Below are 22,002 nucleotides of genomic sequence, written 5' to 3'. Positions count from 1 at the left end.
ACCATTTATTTCTTTAACCCTTATTACACAACCTCCTTTTAGATATATTTACATTTAGCAGACGCTCTTATCCAGAGCGACTTACAGTAAGTACAGGGACATTCCCCCAGAAGCAAGTAGGGTGAAGTGCCTTGACACAACGTCATTTTGCACGGCTGGGAATCGAACTGGCAAATTTCAGATTACTAGCCTGACTCCCTCTCCGCTCAGCCATCTGACTCCCATATATAACTTGAAATATATTCAGCCCGTATAATTACAGTTTAAAGGAACTAGTTAATGTCTGTATGTTTTCAAGGCAGTAAACCAAAAACCCATATTAAAGGATTTGAGTGATTCCGATGTATTTGACCAACTTTGCCAAACACTCAAAATAATTATTTTGTTGATGCTTGTGAGGTTGTGATGTCACTTCCAAACATGCGTGAGTCACTGAATGTCTCATGCTACTCAAGTAACTTGAGATCATCATGACACGCATGTCATTTGGATTACTCAATGAAACTCTGTCCCTTCAAAATGACTTCAATACTATCCTGCCAATATGTAAACACTAGTAATAGGTTGTAAAAGGTTTTAGGTTCTATTTTTAATTTTTTTTTACAACACAATATTGTTTGCAAATACAACTCATTGGCCTTTACACAAGTATTATATGTAAACAAAATCCAAAGTCACCGAGCAGGTTTTGGGAAGTTTGTTTGATTGCTTTAATTAGTCCAGAACTAGCAGCCGTCAGTGTATATCTCAGACCTGCCCTCTGTGCCTGCTAATACATGTCTCCTATTTCCCTGCAGAATGTTCTCACGGGAGAGTTAAGAAACACAACCCAAAGACTACAAAAACAATTGTTCTTTGTCTCAGTTTGTGTGTATAGTGTGTTTTATTCAGTTTTTATTTCCAAAGTGAAAGTGTATTAAATTCACAAGGGTGAATGATTAGCACAAATAGCAAACAAATCACGGTTATCTGTCATTTTTTTTACTGTTTGTTTACTTCCAAATGCCCTTTGAAATAATATTATTTTGAAATGTAATTTTAAAACAAATCAATTGTAGTGAGCTGTGATAATTATGTAGAAGTACACACATTTTAACTCTGAAAGGGTATGGCAGGACATAGAATAAGATTCTGTTTTTGTGTATCTGGGCATGTGATAACCACAGCGAGTGTGTCCTTGGAAGGAAGTTGGACTGGAACTTTTAGACCTATATAAAAGTTAGTAAGGAATTTTGTTTTGGCCAGATTTGATTGTGTCAGCTATTTAATAGACACCATAGGCCTACATCTTGTTCCTTATTTATGAAAAAAGGAAATTACTTATTACGGTTGTACAAGAAAACAGTATGTATTCAAATTTGTTTTTGACGCATTTCAGCAGAGCAGAACAGTTTTTGCCTGAGAGTCTGATTACATGTTTACTATGTGATCTTATGTCGGGTGTATGATCTTCAAACAGTAAACCCCTCTAAGGCTTATCTGATATCCAGCACTAAGAGCAATCTCAGTGAGAAGGTGATATGCCCCAAACCATCTCTCCACGAAGCCTTAATTGTGGAATTCCTCTGTGCTTACCTGTGTGTGGAACTCAATCTCAAGCCTCAAGCCAGAGTACCTTTAATTAACTAGCTGAGTAAAATAGAGACTTTATTGTCCTAACAGCGGATTTGGCCCTAAAACAGTGCTTTCTTTCATGTGTGACTCAACCCTTATCTCTCTCTCTCGCTCTCCCATCCATTCAACCATGTGTGTGTGTGTGTGTGTGAAGGGGGGGGGTCTGTCCAACTACTGCGATCACCTTGCTTTATGTTTTGTCATTTCTGTAACGTCTTCCTCTCATGTCTCCTCTATACTGCACACCCCCGACCAGAGAACAAGCAAGACCCCCGCCAGAGCAAACACATCCTCCAGACGAAGAGCGAGGGACAGCGACAGCCCTACCAAGGACTGCCATTCACCACACTGCAAGGTCAGCCTTACCTGTGTTTTTCCTAATGCTTGCTTTCAAGGTGTCCCATCGTCAAAGTAAGCCTATGTCTCAGCCCATAGCTGAAACAGCAGTGAACAGCAGTGATGGCTCTGGTGGGAATCTGATGGGATGTCTAGTTCTGAATCAATTGATTAATACTTGGATGATAAGTATGGATGAAAACAGCGTTTTGTTGAAGTCTTTTTGGAGTAATGTGCATTCAGGCCTATAATTTACTTGCCAGAGCATCATCCGAGTTTCTTCTTTATTGCTGTTACATTTTTGTCTTGGAATGGTTTTTCATCTATTGCTTTACTGGTAAAAAATGTCATCTGCTCAAGTATTTAAACATTTGTGTGTCTGTGAATGGGCATTTGAAATGGAAATCAAAAGTTCTGACTTTCAATTATGCTGTAATCTTGTTGATGTCTGGATGTCATTACAAACCTTTTCACTAATATATACAGTTAAATAGATAGATACAGTGATAGAGTGAACAGACAGTGTAGATTGATATTTTACATTAAAGTGATAACAATTATTGTTTAATTCTTCAATAACATTATTGATCTTAAAGATCTATGTGATCTATGTCAAGTATGTGATACAGTATGACTATAGAAGCAACTGTATGTGACTATTTGCCCATGTGTTATGCCCATGTGCATAGATGGATGTATTTGTTTTGGATGTATTGGCAGTTGATGAATGTAGAAATATCATTTCCTTACAGATTGAGTTGAAATGAAAGGAAGTAAAGAAATTAGACACTGCACTTTAAAGGGTGTTGCCGAACATTGTGTTTGGGTTTCCCAGCAATATTTGATAACCAAATATTGGTTCCACCTACGACAAGATGAGACACAACACGTCCTGACAACACGTGATATGGGTGGGAGGGGGCTGTCATAGCAACTGTGGAATACTGCCAGGCCCTTCCTAAGACAGGAGTATATAAGCACCTGTCCCAGATGTGTTGTCACTCTTATTCTTGGAGATCTCTCAAGCAAGACATAGCGGCTGATTTCTAAGGCGCATTTACTTTTGAACTTCCTTTTCACGACTGCAGAAATATAAAGGAAATCAAGAAAATGACATCTGCTGGCTTTCAGATGCTGGGCACTTGCCTCGGCCTCATTGGATGGATCGCTGCCATCGTGGTCTGTGTCCTGCCCCAGTGGAAGGTCACTGCCTATATTGGAGATAACATTGTCACTGCCCAAACCATCTGGGAGGGCATCTGGATGAGCTGCGTGGTCCAGAGCACTGGACAGATGCAGTGTAAGGTCTACGACTCCATGTTGGCTCTTCCCCAGGAACTCCAGGCTGCTCGTGCCCTCACCATCATCTCCATCATGGTTGGCATGGTTGGGATCTTCCTGGCCATGGTAGGGGGCAAGTGCACCAACTGTGTGGAAGATGAGAGAGCCAAAGCCAAGATAGGCATGGTTTCAGGTGTGGTCTTTATCATTGCCGGTGTTCTGTGCCTCGTTCCTGTCTGCTGGACGGCTAACAGCATCATCAAGGACTTCTACAATCCCATGTTGAACAGTTCTCAGAAAATGGAGCTCGGCGCATCGCTATACATCGGTTGGGGGGCTTCAGCTCTAATGATCCTGGGAGGGGGTCTCCTGTGCGCCAACTGCCCCAATAAAGATGACACCTACAATGCCAAGTACTCTGCTGCCAGATCTGCAGCTCCCAAAAATTTTGTTTGAGTTGGACAATTTGAGATTTCAAGGACAAAAAACAAGAGACTGAAAAGGAATGTTTATTCTCAATGTTAAGTATGAACTTCACTGTTACTCAAGGTTTTGGTTCAATATATTTATCTTGAGCTCTAGACAAACAGTACTTCAGGAAAATTAGGCATTCCTTCTGATTGTTGAGGGGCTGACTGGCACCACACCAAGTTGAGCATGATTGGACTGCATTAGCTAACACTGCAGTATTCCAAATGCATGGATGCTGACAAACTATATACAAACTAATACTGAAACAGAATTAGAAATTGTATCTTAATTTATTTTATATGTACACAATACACCTTACAAATGATGCTTTTGTTATGCTTCGTGTTTTTTGTATGTGTAAAGGTTCATGGTGATAAAAATGTACTGTACATAAAGATACAAAATATATGCAAAGGAGAATAAATTGTTTCTTGTTTTATTAACCTTTTCCATCATTTTTATAAAATCCAACCCAATGTTATTTGTATAGCTCCTTATTACGGGCAACATAACGAGGGGCTTCACAGTTGCCAACAGATTAGCACCCATAACCAAATAATCTAAACACTACATTTAGTCATTGAGCAGACGCTCTTATCCAGAGCGACTTACAGTAAGTACAGGGACATTCCCCCTGAGGCAAGTAGGGTGAAGTGCCTTGCCCAGGGACACAACGTCATTTGGCACAGCCAGGAATCGAACTGGCAACCTTCAGGTTACTAGCCCGACTCCCTCACCGCTCAGCCATCTGACTCCCTAAATCAATATCGTGGTGTATGTTAATCTAGTGGCATACCCTTGGCAATGTGTACTTGGAAACATAAAACAGTTAACTAGACAGCCAGCTTGAAATTCAAGAATAGGACATGCTGGTGAAACGCCCAGTCTCATACACATGTGATCTGATCAATTCCACCTTTAGTGAAATAGCCACTTAATTTAAATATTTGATATGCAAGTTTGGTAGCTAAACGAGTGAATATAGCGAGTCTGTTTACGTTTGTGACCTTGAAGGTATTGTTTTACTGGTATGTCAGCTGTCTGGGAGGTCACTAGTTTGGACACTGTTTGTGTATAAACATCCATGGGACTGTAGAATACCTGCATATCCCAAAAAGTTTCAGAAACCCCACCTACAACAACACAGTCTATAAGTACTAGTCTCCTTTGTCTCATTCATCTTTTGACTTTGGGACAAGAACCCTTGGAGCTAGGTTGAAGTGTGCTTTATCTGGACAAGATGGCTTCTCAGGGCATACAGTTGATGGGCATGATTATGGCGTTACTTGGATGGCTCTTGGTCCTAGTAGTGTGTGCTCTGCCTATGTGGAGGGTTACGGCCTTCATTGGTGCCAACATCGTCACAGCTCAGAACATCTGGGAGGGCATGTGGATGAACTGCGTGGTCCAGAGCACAGGACAGATGCAGTGTAAGGTGTACGACTCCATGCTGGCTCTACCCCAGGACCTCCAGGCTGCCCGGGCCATGATCATCATCTCCATTATCACGGGTATATTTGGTATATTTCTGTCTATTGCCGGTGGGAAGTGCACCAACTGCATTGAAGAGGAGAGCTCCAAGGCTAAAGCGTGTATTGCGTCTGGAGTCCTTTACATTGTGTCCGGTGCTCTCTGTCTCATCCCTGTGTCCTGGTCAGCCAACACCATCATCAGGGACTTCTACAACCCCATGCTGATTGAGGCCCAGAGAAGGGAGCTGGGGGCAGCCCTGTATATTGGCTGGGGCGCTGCCACGCTGCTGTTAATGGGGGGAGGGCTTCTGTGTTGGAACTGCCCCCCGAAGGAGGATCACCGATACCCAGCCAAGTTTTTCCCTATGAGGTCCACCTCCACACCCAGGGAATATGTCTGAGATGTCTGTCCACCTTAAACGGTGCTGAAGGACACTTTAGACAACTCTCAGATAGCATTTAACATTTTGTAGAACACATTTCTATCTAAATGGTTTGTTGGTATATACTGTTAATATTTTACTTAAACAGTTATTTACTGTTACTAGAGAATATTCAGTACGTACAGTATTTACTGTACATGTACCATACATAAGTACACTTATGTACACTGTACAAGATTCTGGATCCTTTCATATACTGTTTTATTTCCGTTTCTATAATGCATGTTTTAGCAATCTTGGCTATGAATGTAAATGCAGTATTTATGTGCAAACATCTAAGCCATCTAAACATAATATTATAACTGCTACAACGTTCTGGTGAGGTTTTACCATATAGGGTTGAAAAACCTGTCAGTTCAGCAGTTTTCATTTGTTGCTGTATAAACGAATGTTCCGTGCAGGTGCCCACGTGCTTTGCTTGTTGTAGATGTTGACCTTTGGGGTGACTTTTGTTTTGTGGTGAAATTAGATATTCAGTTGGATGGTCTGCTTTGTGTGCATTACTGGTTCTATTGTGAAAATGGGTATTACTTAAAAAATACTTTTGGTTAATTTGAAGTTTCTCCAGTCATTTCTGGAGGGCCAACGAGGAAACAGGTTGAACTGGTTGAATCCAGAACTACCATAGAATTGGGTATATCTTTCCCATCTTTCCCATCTCATGTACATTATTATGGTAGTCAGCGAATGCTATTATCTGTGCTTGCAAAAAAAACTTAGATATCCAAGCCAACAGCAACTAAAGTGTGGGGCAATTTCATAGGTTACGCTGCCAAACCCTAACTTCATTCCGTTTCAAATAAACTCATTCTATAGATTAAAATGTGAAAAAAAGTTTCTGTGAAAAGATTTATGGGCCAACATTACATTTGACATTTAGTGGTTGTCACTTTTGGTTTATTGTCAGGGGTTTTATTGATGCACAATGTTTTTCACCAGATGTAGGTGTGTTTGGAAAGAAACTGGGCGGATCTGTTTCAGGCCATCTGCATGACAAAAAAGAAAGCCTTTCCTGGAGAGCCTTTCAATAGTCTATGACCAGGCATTAATAATGAGATAGGAAGCAGCTCAAATTTACAACATTATAACATTAACCCAGAACTCAACAGCATTAACACAAACAAAACATTTAAGAAACATGCATTGCAAAAAACTAATATTACATATATAGCTTACAACACAGCAGCATTCAGTGAAGACACTGCAGCAGTTAGGAGGTAACTTGACGATCATCAAAACATGTATTAAAGGGGTTTCAACAATCAGGTCAGACTGGAATGATCTTGCTACCATTTTACTGTAATTACAAGTTGTCACTTAAACTCTAATAATAAACCAGCCATGATTCATCTAGGACCAGGCTGCCTGAATAATCATTGTAACCGAGTAGATCGTAGTTGATTCTTCTTCATGACTGGAGGGCTTCCCTTTCTTAATTGAGATCTCTTTACACATTGTTGGTGTATAGCTTACTGTGTTGATCCTCATTCATAGCAGTGTTGATTTCACTGTTTTGAAACTTCTGAGAGTTTATGTAAAGAGTAGGTTTATAGCGTTTACAACAGATTGCATGTGAAAGAAAGCTTTTGTAAAGGCAAGCCATTTCAGGATGGGCAGTCATCTGTTTTAGTTTCGTCTGACATCAAATGGAATCTTGTTCAACAGGAACAACTGACCCGGTGGCATGGAACATTCTTTCTCCTTGAGCAGACTGCAGTAGTGAGGGTTGAGTCAGTCAGGTAGAGTAGAGCTCCAGAGATCCAGACCTAGACGGACACACTTCTTCTCTCACCCGCTCAGAAGCAGCCTCTTGTCATGGGGAGGATTGGCAAGGAGGTGTCGGGCCAGGTGCTGTCCATCATCGGCTTTGTGGGGGTATGTGTGACCTGCGGCATCCCCATGTGGAGGGTAACCACTTACATCGGCGCCAACATTGTGACTGGGCAGATTATCTGGGACGGACTGTGGATGAACTGCGTCATGCAGTCCACAGGACAGATGCAGTGCAAGATGAACGAGTCTGTGATGAGGCTGACACAGGACTTGCAGTCCGCTCGTGCCCTGGTCATAATCTCCGTCTTATTTTGCTTCATCGGCCTGGCCGTCACCTTTATTGGAGCCAAGTGCACCAGCTGCCTCGACAAAGACTCCTCCAAAGCTAAGGTGATGATCCTCGGAGGCATCTTACTGATAATCGGGGGAGTCCTTGTCCTCATTCCTGTCTGCTGGTCAGCAGCGACCACCATCACAGACTTTTCGAACCCTCTGACAATCGAGACCCAGAGAAGGGAGCTTGGAGCCTCTATCTACATTGGTTGGGGTTCTGCAGGGCTGCTTTTTTTTGGAGGCATCATCCTCTGCACCTCCTGCCCACCTCAGCAGCCAATGTATGGGTACGGACCTACCTACGCTCAAGCTCCTATGTACCCTTACGCTGGGCCCATGATGAACCCAGGAAACTATGGCAAAGTATACGGCCCCCCACCCACATACTCTGTCGCACCGAGCTACATGCCCAGCAAACAGTATGCAGCGTCGGGACCATACTCTGCTGGAAGGTACCTCTGAAAAACTCAAAGGAACTGTGACATTCTTTTGCCTTTATGTTTCAAACAACTGTTTTGCCTGACTTTGCCTCGCAGAGTGTAACCATTGCACCCCTTTATTTACTCATGTACTTACATCTTAATTCAAGATCATCATTGTCGTAGATATGTACTTTTTGTGTGATTTTGGAAAATCTGGAGTAAATCTGTGTACCATTGCTTTAAGATTGAGAAACAAATTATTCAGACATATACAGTACATAGCTATTGTAAAAAGTCAGTATTTCTGGTTGCTATTGTATGGAATCTAAAACATCAATTTCTCTTTTGTAAAAACAAATTATATACACAATATAAAACAATATATATATTGTGAAGACTTGCTATATCTTGGTGTGATTAATGATTTACAATAAAAACTACAAATTAAGCTCCTTCTACAATGTGGTTATTCACAGGACTTAGTAGTTACTGTTCTTAAAGAGTAAGCAAATGTTGAACTCCATGTTCAATATTAATCCAACAAATCAATGTAGGTCTTGATTCTGATAATTCTTTACATATGGGTCTTTTGGATTTAGTGGTTAGTTTTTTTTGTCCCTTGTGGCAAAAATATTAGGAGAAAATTGTGATTTAGAAGTGCCCTTAGGGTAGCGTTTCATCTTCACATGGAGGGGCTGTGTATGATAATTGGCCATGCTCATGTACTGTATCACTTTGAGCGTTCCAGGAAGCCCCAAAATGAATCAAATTAAGTTTTAGATTCAACTAATAGCAAGCTTCCAACCCTGGGGAAGGACCCTGAGTCTGTCTGAGACATGCATACTCGCACGGTTCAGCTCAGACAGAGAAGGTACAGAGATTAAATGCTGCAGGATGTTCGTAACGCTGACCAGCACCAAACCGGGACCTATTTCCTCTGTGATCTAAATGTCAGTTGAGCCCTGTGGGCAGGGTGGTCAAGCTAATATAGTATGCTGATATTGTAGTGTTGTCGAAACTCTTACCACAGATGTACGTTTCTCCAAGACTGAATTGCAAAACAGTTTCCAGTCACAAACTTGGCACGGCAAAATATTAGTATAACAGCATTCCACTACAGTCACCGACATCTTAGTGCACCACAGGCACTGTGCCCTATCTGTAGTTCCACAAATCTGTGTGTGTGTATGTCTCACCGACATCTTAATAACCGACTGCATCACGGGCACTGTGCACTAGTTCTACAAAGAGTTAAAAACAAGCCTATTTTTTAAGATCTAGTATTCCTTAGATGTAAAAGGATGTATTTTATATTCACGTTCACTTCCAACCCTGTCATCTATAGGATCTGATGATGTGAAAATATATTAAACTGTATCCAACAAAATACAACTAATTGTATTGTTTTGAATGTTCAAATCCTTTTTTATTCTGATTTAGGATCGGTATAGTGGTGTATGGTAATCCAGCCAAAACATAGCCAAGACTACCATAGCTAGTCAAATATAAATCTCTAACTACGTTTACATTTCAGTCCATAGCTTGTAAATAGCTTTTAAACATATTTAAACATATCTTTGTTTCAAGCTATGAATAAACTTAACACAAACAATGTAACTTAACCAACTTAATAACAATGAGTATATATACATCAGTATATACATGTTAATCACAACTTCTAACTGTGAAGCTAAGAGATATACAGTAAGACACCATGCAAGACAAGGCAATTTCCGGTGATTGTCAACTAGATTTGTGATACGATGAAGATGGCTTATCTCAGTACCCTGAAACCAGACTCGGCAGACTGGTTTCCCCAGGTATAACAAACCTAACACTTGGTCATTGGACAGGCATTGTTTGACTAGGGCTGTAAACATTATTTTTTTGGGCCTTGCATTCCGCAGCATGCCTGAAGAGAGATGCACATCTCATCGAAACTGGTTGCCGTTCACATACAGATATACCAAAGCATCTGGTTAGACTGGAAAGCTGTCAATTGGTTTCAGGTCAGGGGGAACAAAGTTGACTCCACCCCTGAAAGGATCTATCTATATAATCACAGGAACCACAGGCTCATTGTCAACCATTCCAGTCCAAGTGAGCTGACCTACTCTTCAACCTCTGCCTATTTTTCGATCTACAAAAAGAGACAGAGAAACGTCAAAATGGTATCAATGGGAAGGCAAATGCTGGGCTTTGCCCTGTCTGTGGTCGGCTTTCTTGGAACAATCATTGTGTGCGCCCTCCCCATGTGGAAAGTCACAGCCTTCATCGGATCCAATATTGTGACTGCTCAGACCATCTGGGAAGGCCTATGGATGAACTGTGTGATTCAGAGTACCGGCCAGATGCAGTGCAAGATCTACGATTCTCTCCTGCAGCTGCCTCAGGACCTGCAGGCTGCCAGAGCTTTGGTGGTGATCTCCATTATCGCGTGTATCTTCGGCATCCTCCTAGGCATTGCTGGGGGGAAATGCAGCAACTTTGTAGAGGATGAAGTGTCCAAGGCCAAAGTGGCCATCAGCAGTGGCATCCTTTTCATCTTGGCTGGTGTCCTCATCCTCATCCCAATTTGCTGGTCAACCAACACCATCATCCGGGACTTCTACAACCCCCTGCTGATCGATGCCCAGAGGAGAGAGCTGGGGGCTTCACTCTACATCGGCTGGGGCACAGCCGGACTTCTTATCCTTGGAGGAGCCCTTCTCGCCAGTTCCTGTCCACCCAAAGAGGACAAGCCCTACCCAGTGAAGTACTCACAGGCAAGATCCACAGCCACCAGCAGAGCCTATGTCTAAACTAAGGACTGGTTAGGAAACAATGTTCTATATTTGTGTGATTTTTGGTACTTCCCCACCGCTTCATAACCTTTCCAGATATAGCAGAACATTGATTAAATAACTGCACTGAGATCTACTGTATTACGTAACTTGGAAGAATTGTCTCACACATAGGATGCTGCTGAATGAACTGAAAGGAATACTATTCTTAACTTTAACTCACACCCAATGAATCTTTTAAAATATTGTTAATTGAAAGTTAAATGTACCTTCAACATAATTGTTCAGATTGTAGGTTTTGTACAGTATGTCATTAAATGTTTTGTAAAGAGCTATTTGATTAAATGTAAATCAATGATTTAAGTTTTAAAGAAATGTTTCATTGTCTGGTAAACCCATTTTATCCGTTGTCTAAATGTCACTGAAGTAGTTTAGGTACAGTAAGCAGAACAGTGAATTTTCAGTTTTAGTGAAACTTAAATGCTCAACTGAAGCAAACTGAAAGTTTTTTTTTATTCCTAGAACGCAGAGAAGGCCTTCTGACCCTGGTATGAGACACTTAATTTAAATTGATTGGGTCAGACAGTTGCCAATTACAACATGGATATAAAGAAGTCTTGAATCTGTTAGCCAAATACATGTAAACCAGAATTGGTTTAGAATGATATAAAAATAAAACAATTAACTTTAATCAAATTTGTATTCCTTCTACATAGTCAACATGAAACTCAGCTGACAAACTATACATATTTGACTGTTGGATTTCTCCAGCATCATCTGTGTAACAGAACCTCTTTGAGCTATCTTGACGCCTTGTGAGGGAGGCCTTTACGCGTTCGTTGTTCTCATATAATTTTGGGAACAACTCCCATATAATTTTGTGAATTGTACACTTCACTGGTGGTCAAGTCCCCACACACCATAGTAGATTCTCTTCAATCTCTACTTTCTTTCATTTGGTCCAATTAAAATGGAATGTCCTCAAACCGGTTGGGGAGTGAAGCATACCGTGACTTTGGTGACAACATCTCTTGTGCTGGTTTTGGAGGTTTGGTGACTAAGGTGTGTCTGTAAAGCAAAGTATCTGTTAAACAAACCAAATTCTTGGTTTTATTCTCAGAATCTGTTTGGGTCCTGTCAGAGGGTTGGTTTAGACAATTTGACAAAGACAAAGAGGGCTTCTATATGCAAATAGATATGTTCACATGCTGTTTTCTTGTTGTCCTGTTTACTTTCACATAAGAATACACCTTTTCCTTTGTTGGTGTTAACAAAGTTTCTGTAAGATGATCGCCATCTCCAGTCAGGAGAAGAAAGGAAACCCCCACATTCATTGTTCTCAGTCACAAAGAACCCTTCTGGCCTGGTATTCTATGTATAGAAAACTATAACCCCCCACTCCTTTCAATTGTATTAATTAAATGGACATAACACCTAATCGGCTTCTGAAATGCCCTCAAACAACCAGGCAGTGAACGACAGAGGTTCTGTTCAGAATGGCCTCAATTGGATTGCAGATGCTGGGCAGTGTCCTGGGCTTGTTCGGCTGGATAGGGGTGATACTTTGTGGAAGGTCACCGCTTTCATCGGCAACAACATTGTGACAGCTCAGACTATCTGGGAGGGCATTTGGATGAGCTGCGTGGTCCAGAGCACTGGACAGATGCAGTGTAAGGTCTACGACTCCATGTTGGCTCTGAGCTCCAATCCCTGGTGGTGGTATCCATTCTTACAGGCTTTGTCGGCCTTCTTATGGCATTTGTCAGCAGCATGTGCACCAACTTCATTGTGGAGGAGGCGGCAAAAACCAAGGCTATGGTAATGGCCAGGGTGGCACTTGTTATCAGCGGGATCTTGTGTTTCATTCCTGTGTCTTGGATGGCCAGTATCATCATCAGGGACTTCTACAAACCAATGCTTATTGATGCCCAGCGCAGGGAACTTGGAGCCTCACTCTATATGGGCTGGGCGGCCGGGATCATGCTGGTTGTGGGTGGGGGGCTCCTGCCCCACAATGAAGACAAAGCACCTTCTGTGAAATACCTGCTGGCCAAATCTTCAGGAGGATATTCTAAACAGGGCTCTGTGGGCTCGGACTCGACCCCAACAAAGACTTAAATAGGAGTTTAAATTACAGGTGAATGTCAATGATGACAAATTCAAGAAAAGCAATCTGTTGCAGAAAGGATTTGTCTGCTGCTTGCTGCTGAGTATGTAAAAAACCTCAAGTTTAAACTGTACTTGCATTTTATATAAAACAAATTTGATTTGAATATATAAACATGAATCATTCAAAAACATAAATATATGTGTTATTAAGATGTTTCACCAATGACCTAGATTGATATTTCTATGTGTTTACCATTACCAAAAAATAGGGTGTTGTCCAAAGTTCAGAGACCTCACCTAGTCATTTTCATGTTTTTCACCAACTTGAACATGAGCAGGAAGTAAATGCTACCTTTATTGCCTAATGGTCCAAAATCACATCATGTGATTAACAGTTTCTACTTTCATAGTTCTCAACTTAGCTTACGTATTATTGCTTTTAAGTCTATGGAAGGCCAATCTCAACACAGAGATTCAGGACATTTATCCAACTCAGGCAATGCCCACAATAAAGAGTCACTCTAGATCATATATGAAATACTACTTTACAAAGTTTTGAGTGCAACTGGCAAATACAAGAGCTATACTGTATAATACAAATATTTGCTCAAATTGTACTCAAATAGTCCAAATGTAGGGGGCCCTCTAGTGGTTGACGATACTGACACACAGTCGTTCAGTGTGCTGATCTCTCAACAGAAACTGTGAAAAAAAATGACATACGTCATAACAACATCAGCAATTTTGTGACGTTAACTGAGTGTTGCAGTTATGGGAAGAGCCACTTACTTTCATGGAACTGACATAATGAATCATGAATCACCATGGTCTACAGAAAGTTTTAGAACATTCATGTATAATGCTAATTATGGACTTAAACCCTACTATTGTGAATGACACAATCTCCCTTCTTCTTATTGTACCCCAGGTTTCAGACTGTGGATATACCAACCTATGGCTCTCCAGGTGCTGGGCATTAGCCTGTCCATGATTGGATTAGCAGGGACCATACTGATCTGTGCCCTGCCCATGTGGAAGGTGACCGCATTCATAGGCCAACACCTGGTGGTCATGCAGGTCTTCTGGGAAGGCCTGTGGATGACATGTGTTTATGAGCACACGGGACAGATGCAGTGTAAGATCTACGACGCCTTGCTGGACCTGTCTCCTGACCTCCAGGCTGCCCGTGGCCTCATCTGCATCAGCCTGGTACTGGGCTGCCTGGCCTTCCTCATCTTCCTCCTGGGTGCCCGTTGTACCAACTGCTTGAGTCATCCCCGAGTGAAGGCTCGCGTGGTGCTGTCCTCAGGGCTCACCTTCTCCCTTGCGGGCCTCACCACCGTGGTGGCTGTGTCTTGGACGGCAAACTCCATCATCAGGGACTTCCACAACCCACGGGTCCCAGAGGTTCTGAAGAAGGAGCTGGGGGCAGCTATCTATGTGGGCTGGGTGAGCTCTGGCCTTCTGTTCTGTGGAGGGGCGCTGTTGAGTTCCAGCTGCCCCCCTGAGAGGGTCAGATACTCTTCCAGCGGATATACACGTGCCAAAACGCCAACTTCCAGTGGCTATGCCATCAAGAACTATGTGTGAAGAGAATTTGTGAAGTGAACTGGAAAGACATGTGACTTGCAAGCTTGTTTGGCATAATGTGTAGTCTCACCCAAATTCCATGATTCAGTTTAGGTTGAATTAGCAGCGTGGCAAGTTCAGGTCATCAATAATACAAAGGTATGAAAAGTTTCATAAAAAACAAGGTTCTTTTTTACGATAAACATCTAAATTGTTTGTTATCCATGACCAAGGGGTTAGTTGGAGAAATAACATTTAAGTCAACAGTATATTATTGCAGGCACTACTTTCACTGAGTTAACCACATAATTATTTAATGTTTTTTTCTTGTGTTGAATCTGAATGTATTAATTGCAGATTGTAGTTTTGTCTAAAAGTACAGCCTGTTTTTAATGTGTTTTCATCTCTTCCAGTTATGATAGTAAACACTGTAGTCCTACAAATGTACATACAGTAATCTTAAACGGTAGGGAGTAGGAAACCTTGATCTTAGTTAACTCTTTAAGGGTTTTTTTATAAACTATAAATAAAGATGGAAATTAGTTTTTCATTTTAAAACCCTGCAAGATAATACAATAAAATACCAGTACTACATCAAATACAGCACCACCTTATCCTTGCCCTTTTCGCTCTTAAAAAGTCTGTAACAGCTGAAGATAGAATAATAAGAAGGCACTGACTTATCGTGGCCCACATAAAAACTGTTCAATAAAATCATTGTAACAATTCAGTTTCATAGGCCACAAAGCCGGTAGCCGCTGTCTGAAGCACAGTCACATCTTTGTTTGAGTTGCTGAGCAGCAAACCTGAAAAATGGGTTGTTATGAAACTGTGTGGAAAAACAGGGAGTTCCCTTTCATTCCCAGCTGCGGAGCTGCTCCACGCCCTCCTCTTCAGGAATGTGGGTAGACAAGTTTCACTTAGAACAGACATGCAAAACAAAGACAGACACACACATACACAGTTAACACACTCCTCATAAACACCCATACTGTTCTGCTACAGTTGTCTCAGTTGGTAGATCCACAAAGACCAAGGGGCTCGGGAATGCAGAGACAGCTAGAGATCGCTGCACAGGGTCTCGGAATGACAGGCTGGATCTGTGCCATCCTCACCCGCTGTCTGTCCCTGTGGAGAGTGAGTGGCACCCTGGATAACACCACAGCCACGCTGCCCGCCTATTGGGATGGGGTGTGGCTAGAATGGGACCACTGGGATCTACAGCATGATGGCAGCCTGCACTGCTCCTTTTACCAGTCTCTCATGTCTCTTTCTGGAAGCTTCCGCACTTGGAGAGCCCTTATCATGGCGGCGATTGGAGCTGGGGCTTTTGCTGTTGTCATGGGATTGGTTGGAGCGGTCTGGTTCCCCAAAAGAGCCCAGGTGAAGGTAGTATCTGGTGGGGTCTTTGTTCTTGCTGGTATACTGCTGATGATTCCTTTAGCCTGGACATGTCATCATACAAGTCAACCACTGGAGGGAGTTGTGGCTCTACAGAGGGACTGGGGCGCTGCTCTGTACTTGGGGTGGATCTCTTCTGCTCTACTGGTAACAGGAGGAGGGTTTCTTATTACCAGATGCCCCACATATGAACCACAGGCTGAAGGGGAGAGAGAGCAGGAAGTCCAGTCTCCTCTTTATACAATTCACCGAACTGCTTTCACACACAGCCAGTATGAGATCACTGCCCATAACTATCTTTATGACAATAACTGAAGTTTACTATTGATATCATATATCGATATGTCCATTACTGTGGTGTGAATGATTGCATTGTAAAATACCAACTAGCACTTGAGATGTGTGTATAGTGGGTGTGTGTGAGGATTTTGGGGTACACGTTCAGCTTAATGGGATATACATTATTTTAGGATTGACTGTTTTCTGCTTTTACTTTGACTTGAAGTTTGTCTTGTTTGGAAAAGGAAATCATTTTACTACACCAATTAGTATAATAGATAGACTTTGAGTCAAGCCATGAACACATGGCTATCCAATAGGAAGCCTGTAGCACCTCTTGTTTAGTTAAGCATGGTGTGTTTTTATAAAGAACATGTGAACTTTTAACATTGTACCATGTCAATGAATAATTTGGGCAATTGGAAAGATCTGCAGGTGTAAGACTACACAAAACAAAAACTGCCCTATATTTGGGTTTGTTCTAAGCAAATATATACTGTATGCATTATTTGTTGTCTAATAGCATTCAAATGAATCACATCATTTAAGAGGTGGTATCTACCTAATTGCAGTTAAATCGTCAAATAGTTGGAAGGATGTCTTAGTAATGTACTGTGAGATACCTTATATCCTTTCTATCACATTGTTTGGCATTCAGAAATAGTGACATTGACATAATTTTAATTTATATTTTGATCACTAAAATAATAAATAAGAATTCTACAATACATTGGTGTCTATTTTTAATTTATTAAGGAGCACGTTTATTGTTTGAAAATATGGAACTTTGGCAAAATATGACTTAAATGGCACACCAGGTCAAATGAAAGGGTCAAAGCTATATTATAAACTAGTAGTCAACAATCAGTGCATTTAGGAAAAAGTTCTTGAGTGATGGTCAACACAATGGGCAAAACCGGCCAATACTCTTCATGTCTCAAGCTGTGTTAATAAGTACATATCAGAAGTCTTTCTGATGCATTCAAATGCCTTGTCTAGGCAGCAAAACACCCAGATGCTATGGAAATGATCCAGGGAAAGAAGAAAAATATTTATTTCAGATATATCTATTTAAATAATCTTCAAATATACAGGGGCCGAACACAAGAAGGGCACCAGTGGTTTCAAATGGATCCAAAATACCAGTCTCTTAATGACTTAGCAGTTTTCGGTGGAAGAGGACTGTACTTTAGTATGGATACACAGTCCTGGTAAGGTTATGTTACAGGCCGCCTACTCCAGCCTCTCCTCTCCCTCCTCCACATCTTTCAGGCTGAGCACCTCCAGGGACCCCCTGCCTTTGGTCTCACAGCGAATCATCTCATCGATCTCCCTGAAGCAGCCAGGGTCTACAAGACACACCTGAGGAAGGACGACAAATGAAGAGATGCAAGTTTATGAGAGTGACAAGGAGAATAGTTGCATTATTCCTTATAATACATTCCAATGTTGCATGCTGCTTCTGGGAGACTTGAATCACTTGAATATAACTTTAACATAATGTTTTTAAGCTATGGTTCTGATTGTTGACCCCTCTAAACAATGTCACAGTTAATGCTGCTCCAGCATGGCCCATCTCTCACCATCTCCAGCTGCTCGTCAAAGTCCTCGCTCTCCACCACCTTAAGGAGGGGCTTCAGTTTCTCCTTTAGCCTCTTGCCCTCCTTAACTGGCAGAAGCAAACGCAGTCTCATGTGGGCCCTCTGAATTTGAATGGACTCCTTCAACTGTCTGATCACTTCCAGAGCCTGGACAAAGGAATGCTATTGTTAGCAGGATGATACCTTCCTAAAGCAAACTTAACAGAATTGTAAGGAAAATAAAAGACAGATTGCTACTTGCACACACAACTGTTTTCAATTGTGCTATGTGTCTATGATGTCAAGTGAAAGAGCATTCTAAGAGTAAGACTAGAAGATGTTACCGCAGGTAACGATCCTACCTGTTGCTTAGTGCTCTTGTTGGCTTTGACAGAATAGTGAATGTCCTTCATGGCCCGTTCTATGAGGTTCACTGTGTATGGACGTTTGGTCTCTGGGTTCACACATTTCTCGGCCACGATGGTCGCTATGTCTCTAAAACTAGTCTCCAACTGGCTTTGACGCTCCTTATCTGACACCTGGAGTTCCCCTTTAGCTAAAATCTGCAAGATGAGAAACAACAAATACTACTGCTAGTTGCAGCTCACTGCATTTCCACAATAATAACCTGTGATTGTTGTGAAAGTGATATTAAAGGAGTGGTTACTCCAGTTGTACAATCCATTGCACTTACTTGTTTACAAATTTCGTTCAAGTCTTCTGTTCCAAAGGCGTTCGACAAGTCATCTTTCTTAGCAACCTGACCTTTGGAAACGTTGATGAAAACAGAATTGGTCTGCAATACCTCATCCAGGTCCTTCTCTCTATTGGAACGTGGTCAAAATATGACATATCAATACATGTATAACAACTGCACCATAGACTGTAAATGAACAGTACATTCATGTTTCCATGGCTGAACATGGATTAGTACAATCAAGGTGCGTAGCTATTAATACATTTTTTTCCTTACAAAGTATGTCTAGCAAACGTTAGAAAAGTTTTTGTTCTTAGGCTGGAAAACAAAATGTGGCTACAGTAGGCTACTGTAGTTACTAGTAATAATCTTGCCGCGAAAGCACAAGCTCTAGCTACTGTAACACTGAACATCAAAATCCTAGGCTAGCTACCTCTACAGTAGCTAGCTAGCTGACTGGCCAAATAACATCACTTACGCTCCTGATCTCCAACTCATCACTTTATTCTTATAGCAGGCAATTTCAAATCGCTTCCCCCCTTTTTTCATCCTCACCACCGCCACGTTAGTAAGTCGAATTTGGTTTGTTGGCGTAAATATGGACATATTTTCCCTTGTAACGACAGAATTCTCTGTCTTGAAATAAAAAAGCGTGCGTTACTGTTGCTGCTCTCGTCTGCTATGAGTTCTCATTCAAGTTCCGGACTGAAACAACGAACAGGATAATAATATTCCGAGTTTACGGCTTCAGCACTTTAAAAAATGTTTTTTTTTTAAATATTCAAACAATTACGGAGCCATAACAACCACCACACTTAGTTACAAAAATAGAGTTGTTTTCATTTGTTTAGCTATAGAGCTATAAAGTGTGGTTAGATAGGTGAATTGTGTATTACACTCAATTTATGGGGTCTTCTTATCACAAGCTACAAAACATTAAATAACAAGTGCGGTACAAACTGCAAATCCCAAAATGCATTTCTCACAATGAATGATATAAGTATGGCATCGTCTGGCTGAAGATCTTTGATATAAAACGTTTGCTAGTAGTATTGTGTGCCTTATTTACCTCAAAAGATAGACATTCAGTCGACAATGTTGCTGACTTTGACAGTAATAGTTTTGAGTCTTGTCACCCATGTTTTTGGAACTGATAATGATGGTAAGTAAGCAGAAACAACTTGTTATCTCAAAGGTGAGAGAGGATACTGCTGCTCTTATCTACAGCACTAGATAGCTAGCTAGCTCACTTGCTATCCAGTAGGCTACCTTGCCGTATCTAGACTTTTTTTGTGTAATTGAAAGGCCCTCTTGAGCTTGGAAGTTTGAGAGCGGAATTACGCATACGAACATTGCGCATATAAGTCTGTTGACAGTAGCTACTCATGCAGCTAAAATTCTAAACTTCCTGTATTTCAGCTTCCAGCAAAGCACGCAGTACCAGTGTGGGCTACTTTATTTCAGTATGGCAGAACAGGTTGTATTTGTACTCTGCGGCTGCCATCATCTTTGGAATATGGTTTTCTCTGAAGATGGCCTTGAAACAGGTTAGACATGTCCCCTGTCATGTCTGCCTTTGCTGTGCACTGTGCCATCTAATTTCACTATCCGTTTCTGCATATAGGTCTGTCTGTGAAGTTGGTTGCTAAATAAAAACATTCAATTTGTCTAGATACTAGCATGACAAGCAGACAACCTACTGAATTAAAACTGGAAACATAGCTTCCCTTTCTCTTGTTTTGTAATCAATTGGGATTCTGCTCCATATATTCAGCTGTGGCAGCATTAGGAGTTGAGAGTCTTGCATCTCTTTATCTCATCAGAGAAGTATTTCAGACCAAGTGCGGCCTTGGCTATCCAAAGCAGTGAAAAAGAACAGCAACAACGTGGAGAAGGGGACTGTCATTCATATCTCTGGGGTGAAGATCTTTTTTGGATCACAGACCGGAACAGCCAAGGTATGTTCAATCACTGACGTGGTTATAAGTTAACAAGTAGTATCAGACAGCTCTAATGCATTGTTTGAAAAAGGGTTTTACTCACTGCTTGTGAGAAATGCATTTAATTTGTTGTCACAGGCCAGAAGTCCCCAGGTGTGGTCATGTGCCTGTAGGGCTCAAGTGTCACTCATTATGCGTGACACTCACTCATTTCGGTCTTTTGTCACGCACTCCCGCCACACATTGTATTTCTCACAGGGAAAAACTATTTATATTTAATATGCCGCAGCGCCCAATCGAAATTTCTCTGGCCGCGCCTCTCTCACTATGGAACCGGCAGGAATCAAGCGCGTCTCCCCTGGAGTTCTTAGTCGAGCCTGCCACTTATCACCCAATCAAAAAAAAGAAAAGGTCTACACAATAGCTTATCAGAAAATAGCACTATTGCTCAAGCAGCCCTAAATTTAATCTCAGCACCCCTAAAAATAATAATAATTAAAAAGTTCATGAAGAAAGGGACATCTTTAGTTTTTTAATTCATTCAATATTTTGCATAATAATACATAAATGTATGAATTGTTATCCAGTGAAATTAGGGATTTATAGGCATGCAAACTCCTCACCTTTTTGAAACCAAAATAACCTACGTTCGTGGCCGTGGCCAACACAGCATTTTACCCGTGCTTCCCAACTTTATAACTGGCTATGGAACCAATGCTATACAAAAAATGTCTTTATGGTTAAAAGAACATGACATTGTTTACAAGAGCACAGATTCTACATAGATCGAGCCTCTTAATTTTGCTCTCGAAGTGCACCAGATTCATGCGTTTAACTTTAAAATTTAATAAATTTTCTTCCAGGGGAGCATGCCCCCGGACTCCCCTAGAGGGTCGGGGGTTCGCCGTATCCTTCTCACCTTTTTCACCCTTGACCTGTTTGCATGCCTGTTATTAGCAAGGGGTTTTTGCACTTTTGCAAGGCACTGTATTCATGTCACGTTGTCATTGGGGGCTGAGCACCCCTAAAGGTCTGATCCTAGAATTGCCCCTGAGTCTAGGCCTAGTCATATTTTCATTATCACACGATGACTGACATATTGTCACATTATAAACATATTTTTCAAAATAGGTTTAATAATTTTATTAGCAATAAATACATTTAAGTGTTTTGCATAGTCAATGTTTTTACACTTTTAAAATCATGTCATACTTTATCATTATATCCTGGCCATGGATGCATTAATCATTGCTGCCTTTCAAAGATGTCAGGTAAAAAGCAATTAATTAATTACTTTTGAGGGGGGGCTGGGGGAGGGGAAATGTCACTCTTGCCTGTCTTCAAAACTTGAGAGCCCTGTGCCTGGCAGCATAGCAAAGAGCATAGCAATACCACATGTATTTCAATAGACAAAGTAAAAATTAAATAAACACATTAACCTAATATGGCAGTTTGTATCAAGTGTATGAGTGATACTATCAACACCTAACCAAAATATG

General features: G+C 41.3%; 7 protein-coding genes and 1 pseudogene across 7 annotated transcripts in view; 7 read left to right on the top strand and 1 right to left on the bottom strand.

Annotated features, from left to right (window-relative positions):
* The first annotated feature begins 1,816 nt into the window (after positions 1-1,816).
* Positions 1,817-15,380, top strand: LOC134028875 (claudin-4-like). Its single transcript, XM_062472756.1, has 2 exons — positions 1,817-1,969; positions 13,966-15,380. The coding sequence occupies exon 2, from the start codon at positions 13,992-13,994 to the stop codon at positions 14,625-14,627; it is 636 nt and encodes a 211-aa protein (XP_062328740.1). The 5' UTR covers positions 1,817-1,969; positions 13,966-13,991; the 3' UTR covers positions 14,628-15,380.
* LOC134029322 (claudin-4-like) lies at positions 2,966-4,145 on the top strand. The gene has a single exon (XM_062473411.1). It carries the CDS (start codon positions 3,061-3,063, stop codon positions 3,685-3,687), a length of 627 nt encoding a protein of 208 aa, XP_062329395.1. The 5' UTR covers positions 2,966-3,060; the 3' UTR covers positions 3,688-4,145.
* On the top strand, positions 4,862-6,451 carry LOC134029321 (claudin-4-like). Its single transcript, XM_062473410.1, has one exon. It carries the CDS (start codon positions 4,943-4,945, stop codon positions 5,573-5,575), a length of 633 nt encoding a protein of 210 aa, XP_062329394.1. The 5' UTR covers positions 4,862-4,942; the 3' UTR covers positions 5,576-6,451.
* LOC134029359 (uncharacterized) lies at positions 7,321-11,303 on the top strand. Its single transcript, XM_062473451.1, has 2 exons — positions 7,321-8,182; positions 10,155-11,303. The coding sequence occupies exons 1-2, from the start codon at positions 7,433-7,435 to the stop codon at positions 10,944-10,946; spliced, it is 1,542 nt and encodes a 513-aa protein (XP_062329435.1). The 5' UTR covers positions 7,321-7,432; the 3' UTR covers positions 10,947-11,303.
* Positions 11,452-13,058, top strand: LOC134029323 (claudin-like protein ZF-A89; annotated as a pseudogene).
* A 155-nt stretch (positions 15,381-15,535) lies between the features above and the next one.
* Positions 15,536-16,546, top strand: LOC134028874 (claudin-4-like). Its single transcript, XM_062472755.1, has one exon. The coding sequence runs from the start codon at positions 15,654-15,656 to the stop codon at positions 16,320-16,322; it is 669 nt and encodes a 222-aa protein (XP_062328739.1). The 5' UTR covers positions 15,536-15,653; the 3' UTR covers positions 16,323-16,546.
* A 770-nt stretch (positions 16,547-17,316) lies between these two features.
* On the bottom strand, positions 17,317-19,256 carry sbds (SBDS ribosome maturation factor). The gene is made up of 5 exons (XM_062472754.1): positions 19,042-19,256; positions 18,561-18,690; positions 18,229-18,429; positions 17,870-18,034; positions 17,317-17,648 (listed from the first exon to the last, which is right to left on the bottom strand). The coding sequence occupies exons 1-5, from the start codon at positions 19,167-19,169 to the stop codon at positions 17,520-17,522; spliced, it is 753 nt and encodes a 250-aa protein (XP_062328738.1). The 5' UTR covers positions 19,170-19,256; the 3' UTR covers positions 17,317-17,519.
* A 303-nt stretch (positions 19,257-19,559) lies between these two features.
* The window catches only part of tyw1 (tRNA-yW synthesizing protein 1 homolog (S. cerevisiae)), a 43,889-nt gene continuing 41,446 nt past the window's right edge, over positions 19,560-22,002 (top strand). The window contains exons 1-3 of the mRNA XM_062473054.1: positions 19,560-19,725; positions 19,983-20,110; positions 20,387-20,521. Of these exons, the coding sequence (XP_062329038.1) occupies positions 19,659-19,725; positions 19,983-20,110; positions 20,387-20,521 (330 nt within the window). The 5' untranslated portion in view covers positions 19,560-19,658. The remainder of the gene's footprint in view (positions 19,726-19,982; positions 20,111-20,386; positions 20,522-22,002) is intronic.

Source organism: Osmerus eperlanus, chromosome 11, assembly GCF_963692335.1.
Source record: "Osmerus eperlanus chromosome 11, fOsmEpe2.1, whole genome shotgun sequence".
Taxonomy (NCBI): domain Eukaryota; kingdom Metazoa; phylum Chordata; class Actinopteri; order Osmeriformes; family Osmeridae; genus Osmerus; species Osmerus eperlanus.
Note: the sequence above shows the minus strand (reverse complement) of the source record. Positions and strands in the feature narration are given on the sequence as shown.

Bases quoted from the DNA above. Each gene is read 5' to 3' on its own strand.
- LOC134029321 (XM_062473410.1), top strand. From the start codon at position 4,943: ATGGCTTCTCAGGGCATACAGTTGATGGGCATGATTATGGCGTTACTT.
- LOC134029322 (XM_062473411.1), top strand. From the start codon at position 3,061: ATGACATCTGCTGGCTTTCAGATGCTGGGCACTTGCCTCGGCCTCATT.
- LOC134028875 (XM_062472756.1), top strand. From the start codon at position 13,992: ATGGCTCTCCAGGTGCTGGGCATTAGCCTGTCCATGATTGGATTAGCA.
- LOC134028874 (XM_062472755.1), top strand. From the start codon at position 15,654: ATGCAGAGACAGCTAGAGATCGCTGCACAGGGTCTCGGAATGACAGGC.
- LOC134029359 (XM_062473451.1), top strand. From the start codon at position 7,433: ATGGGGAGGATTGGCAAGGAGGTGTCGGGCCAGGTGCTGTCCATCATC. The intron at 8,183-10,154 runs TGAAAAACTCAA...AATTGGTTTCAG, and splicing joins ACTCTGCTGGAAGGTACCTC to GTCAGGGGGAACAAAGTTGA.
- sbds (XM_062472754.1), bottom strand. From the start codon at position 19,169: ATGTCCATATTTACGCCAACAAACCAAATTCGACTTACTAACGTGGCG. The intron at 18,430-18,560 runs GTAAGTGCAATG...CTCATCTTGCAG, and splicing joins TGAACGAAATTTGTAAACAA to ATTTTAGCTAAAGGGGAACT. The intron at 18,035-18,228 runs GTAGGATCGTTA...TCCTTTGTCCAG, and splicing joins ACAAGAGCACTAAGCAACAG to GCTCTGGAAGTGATCAGACA.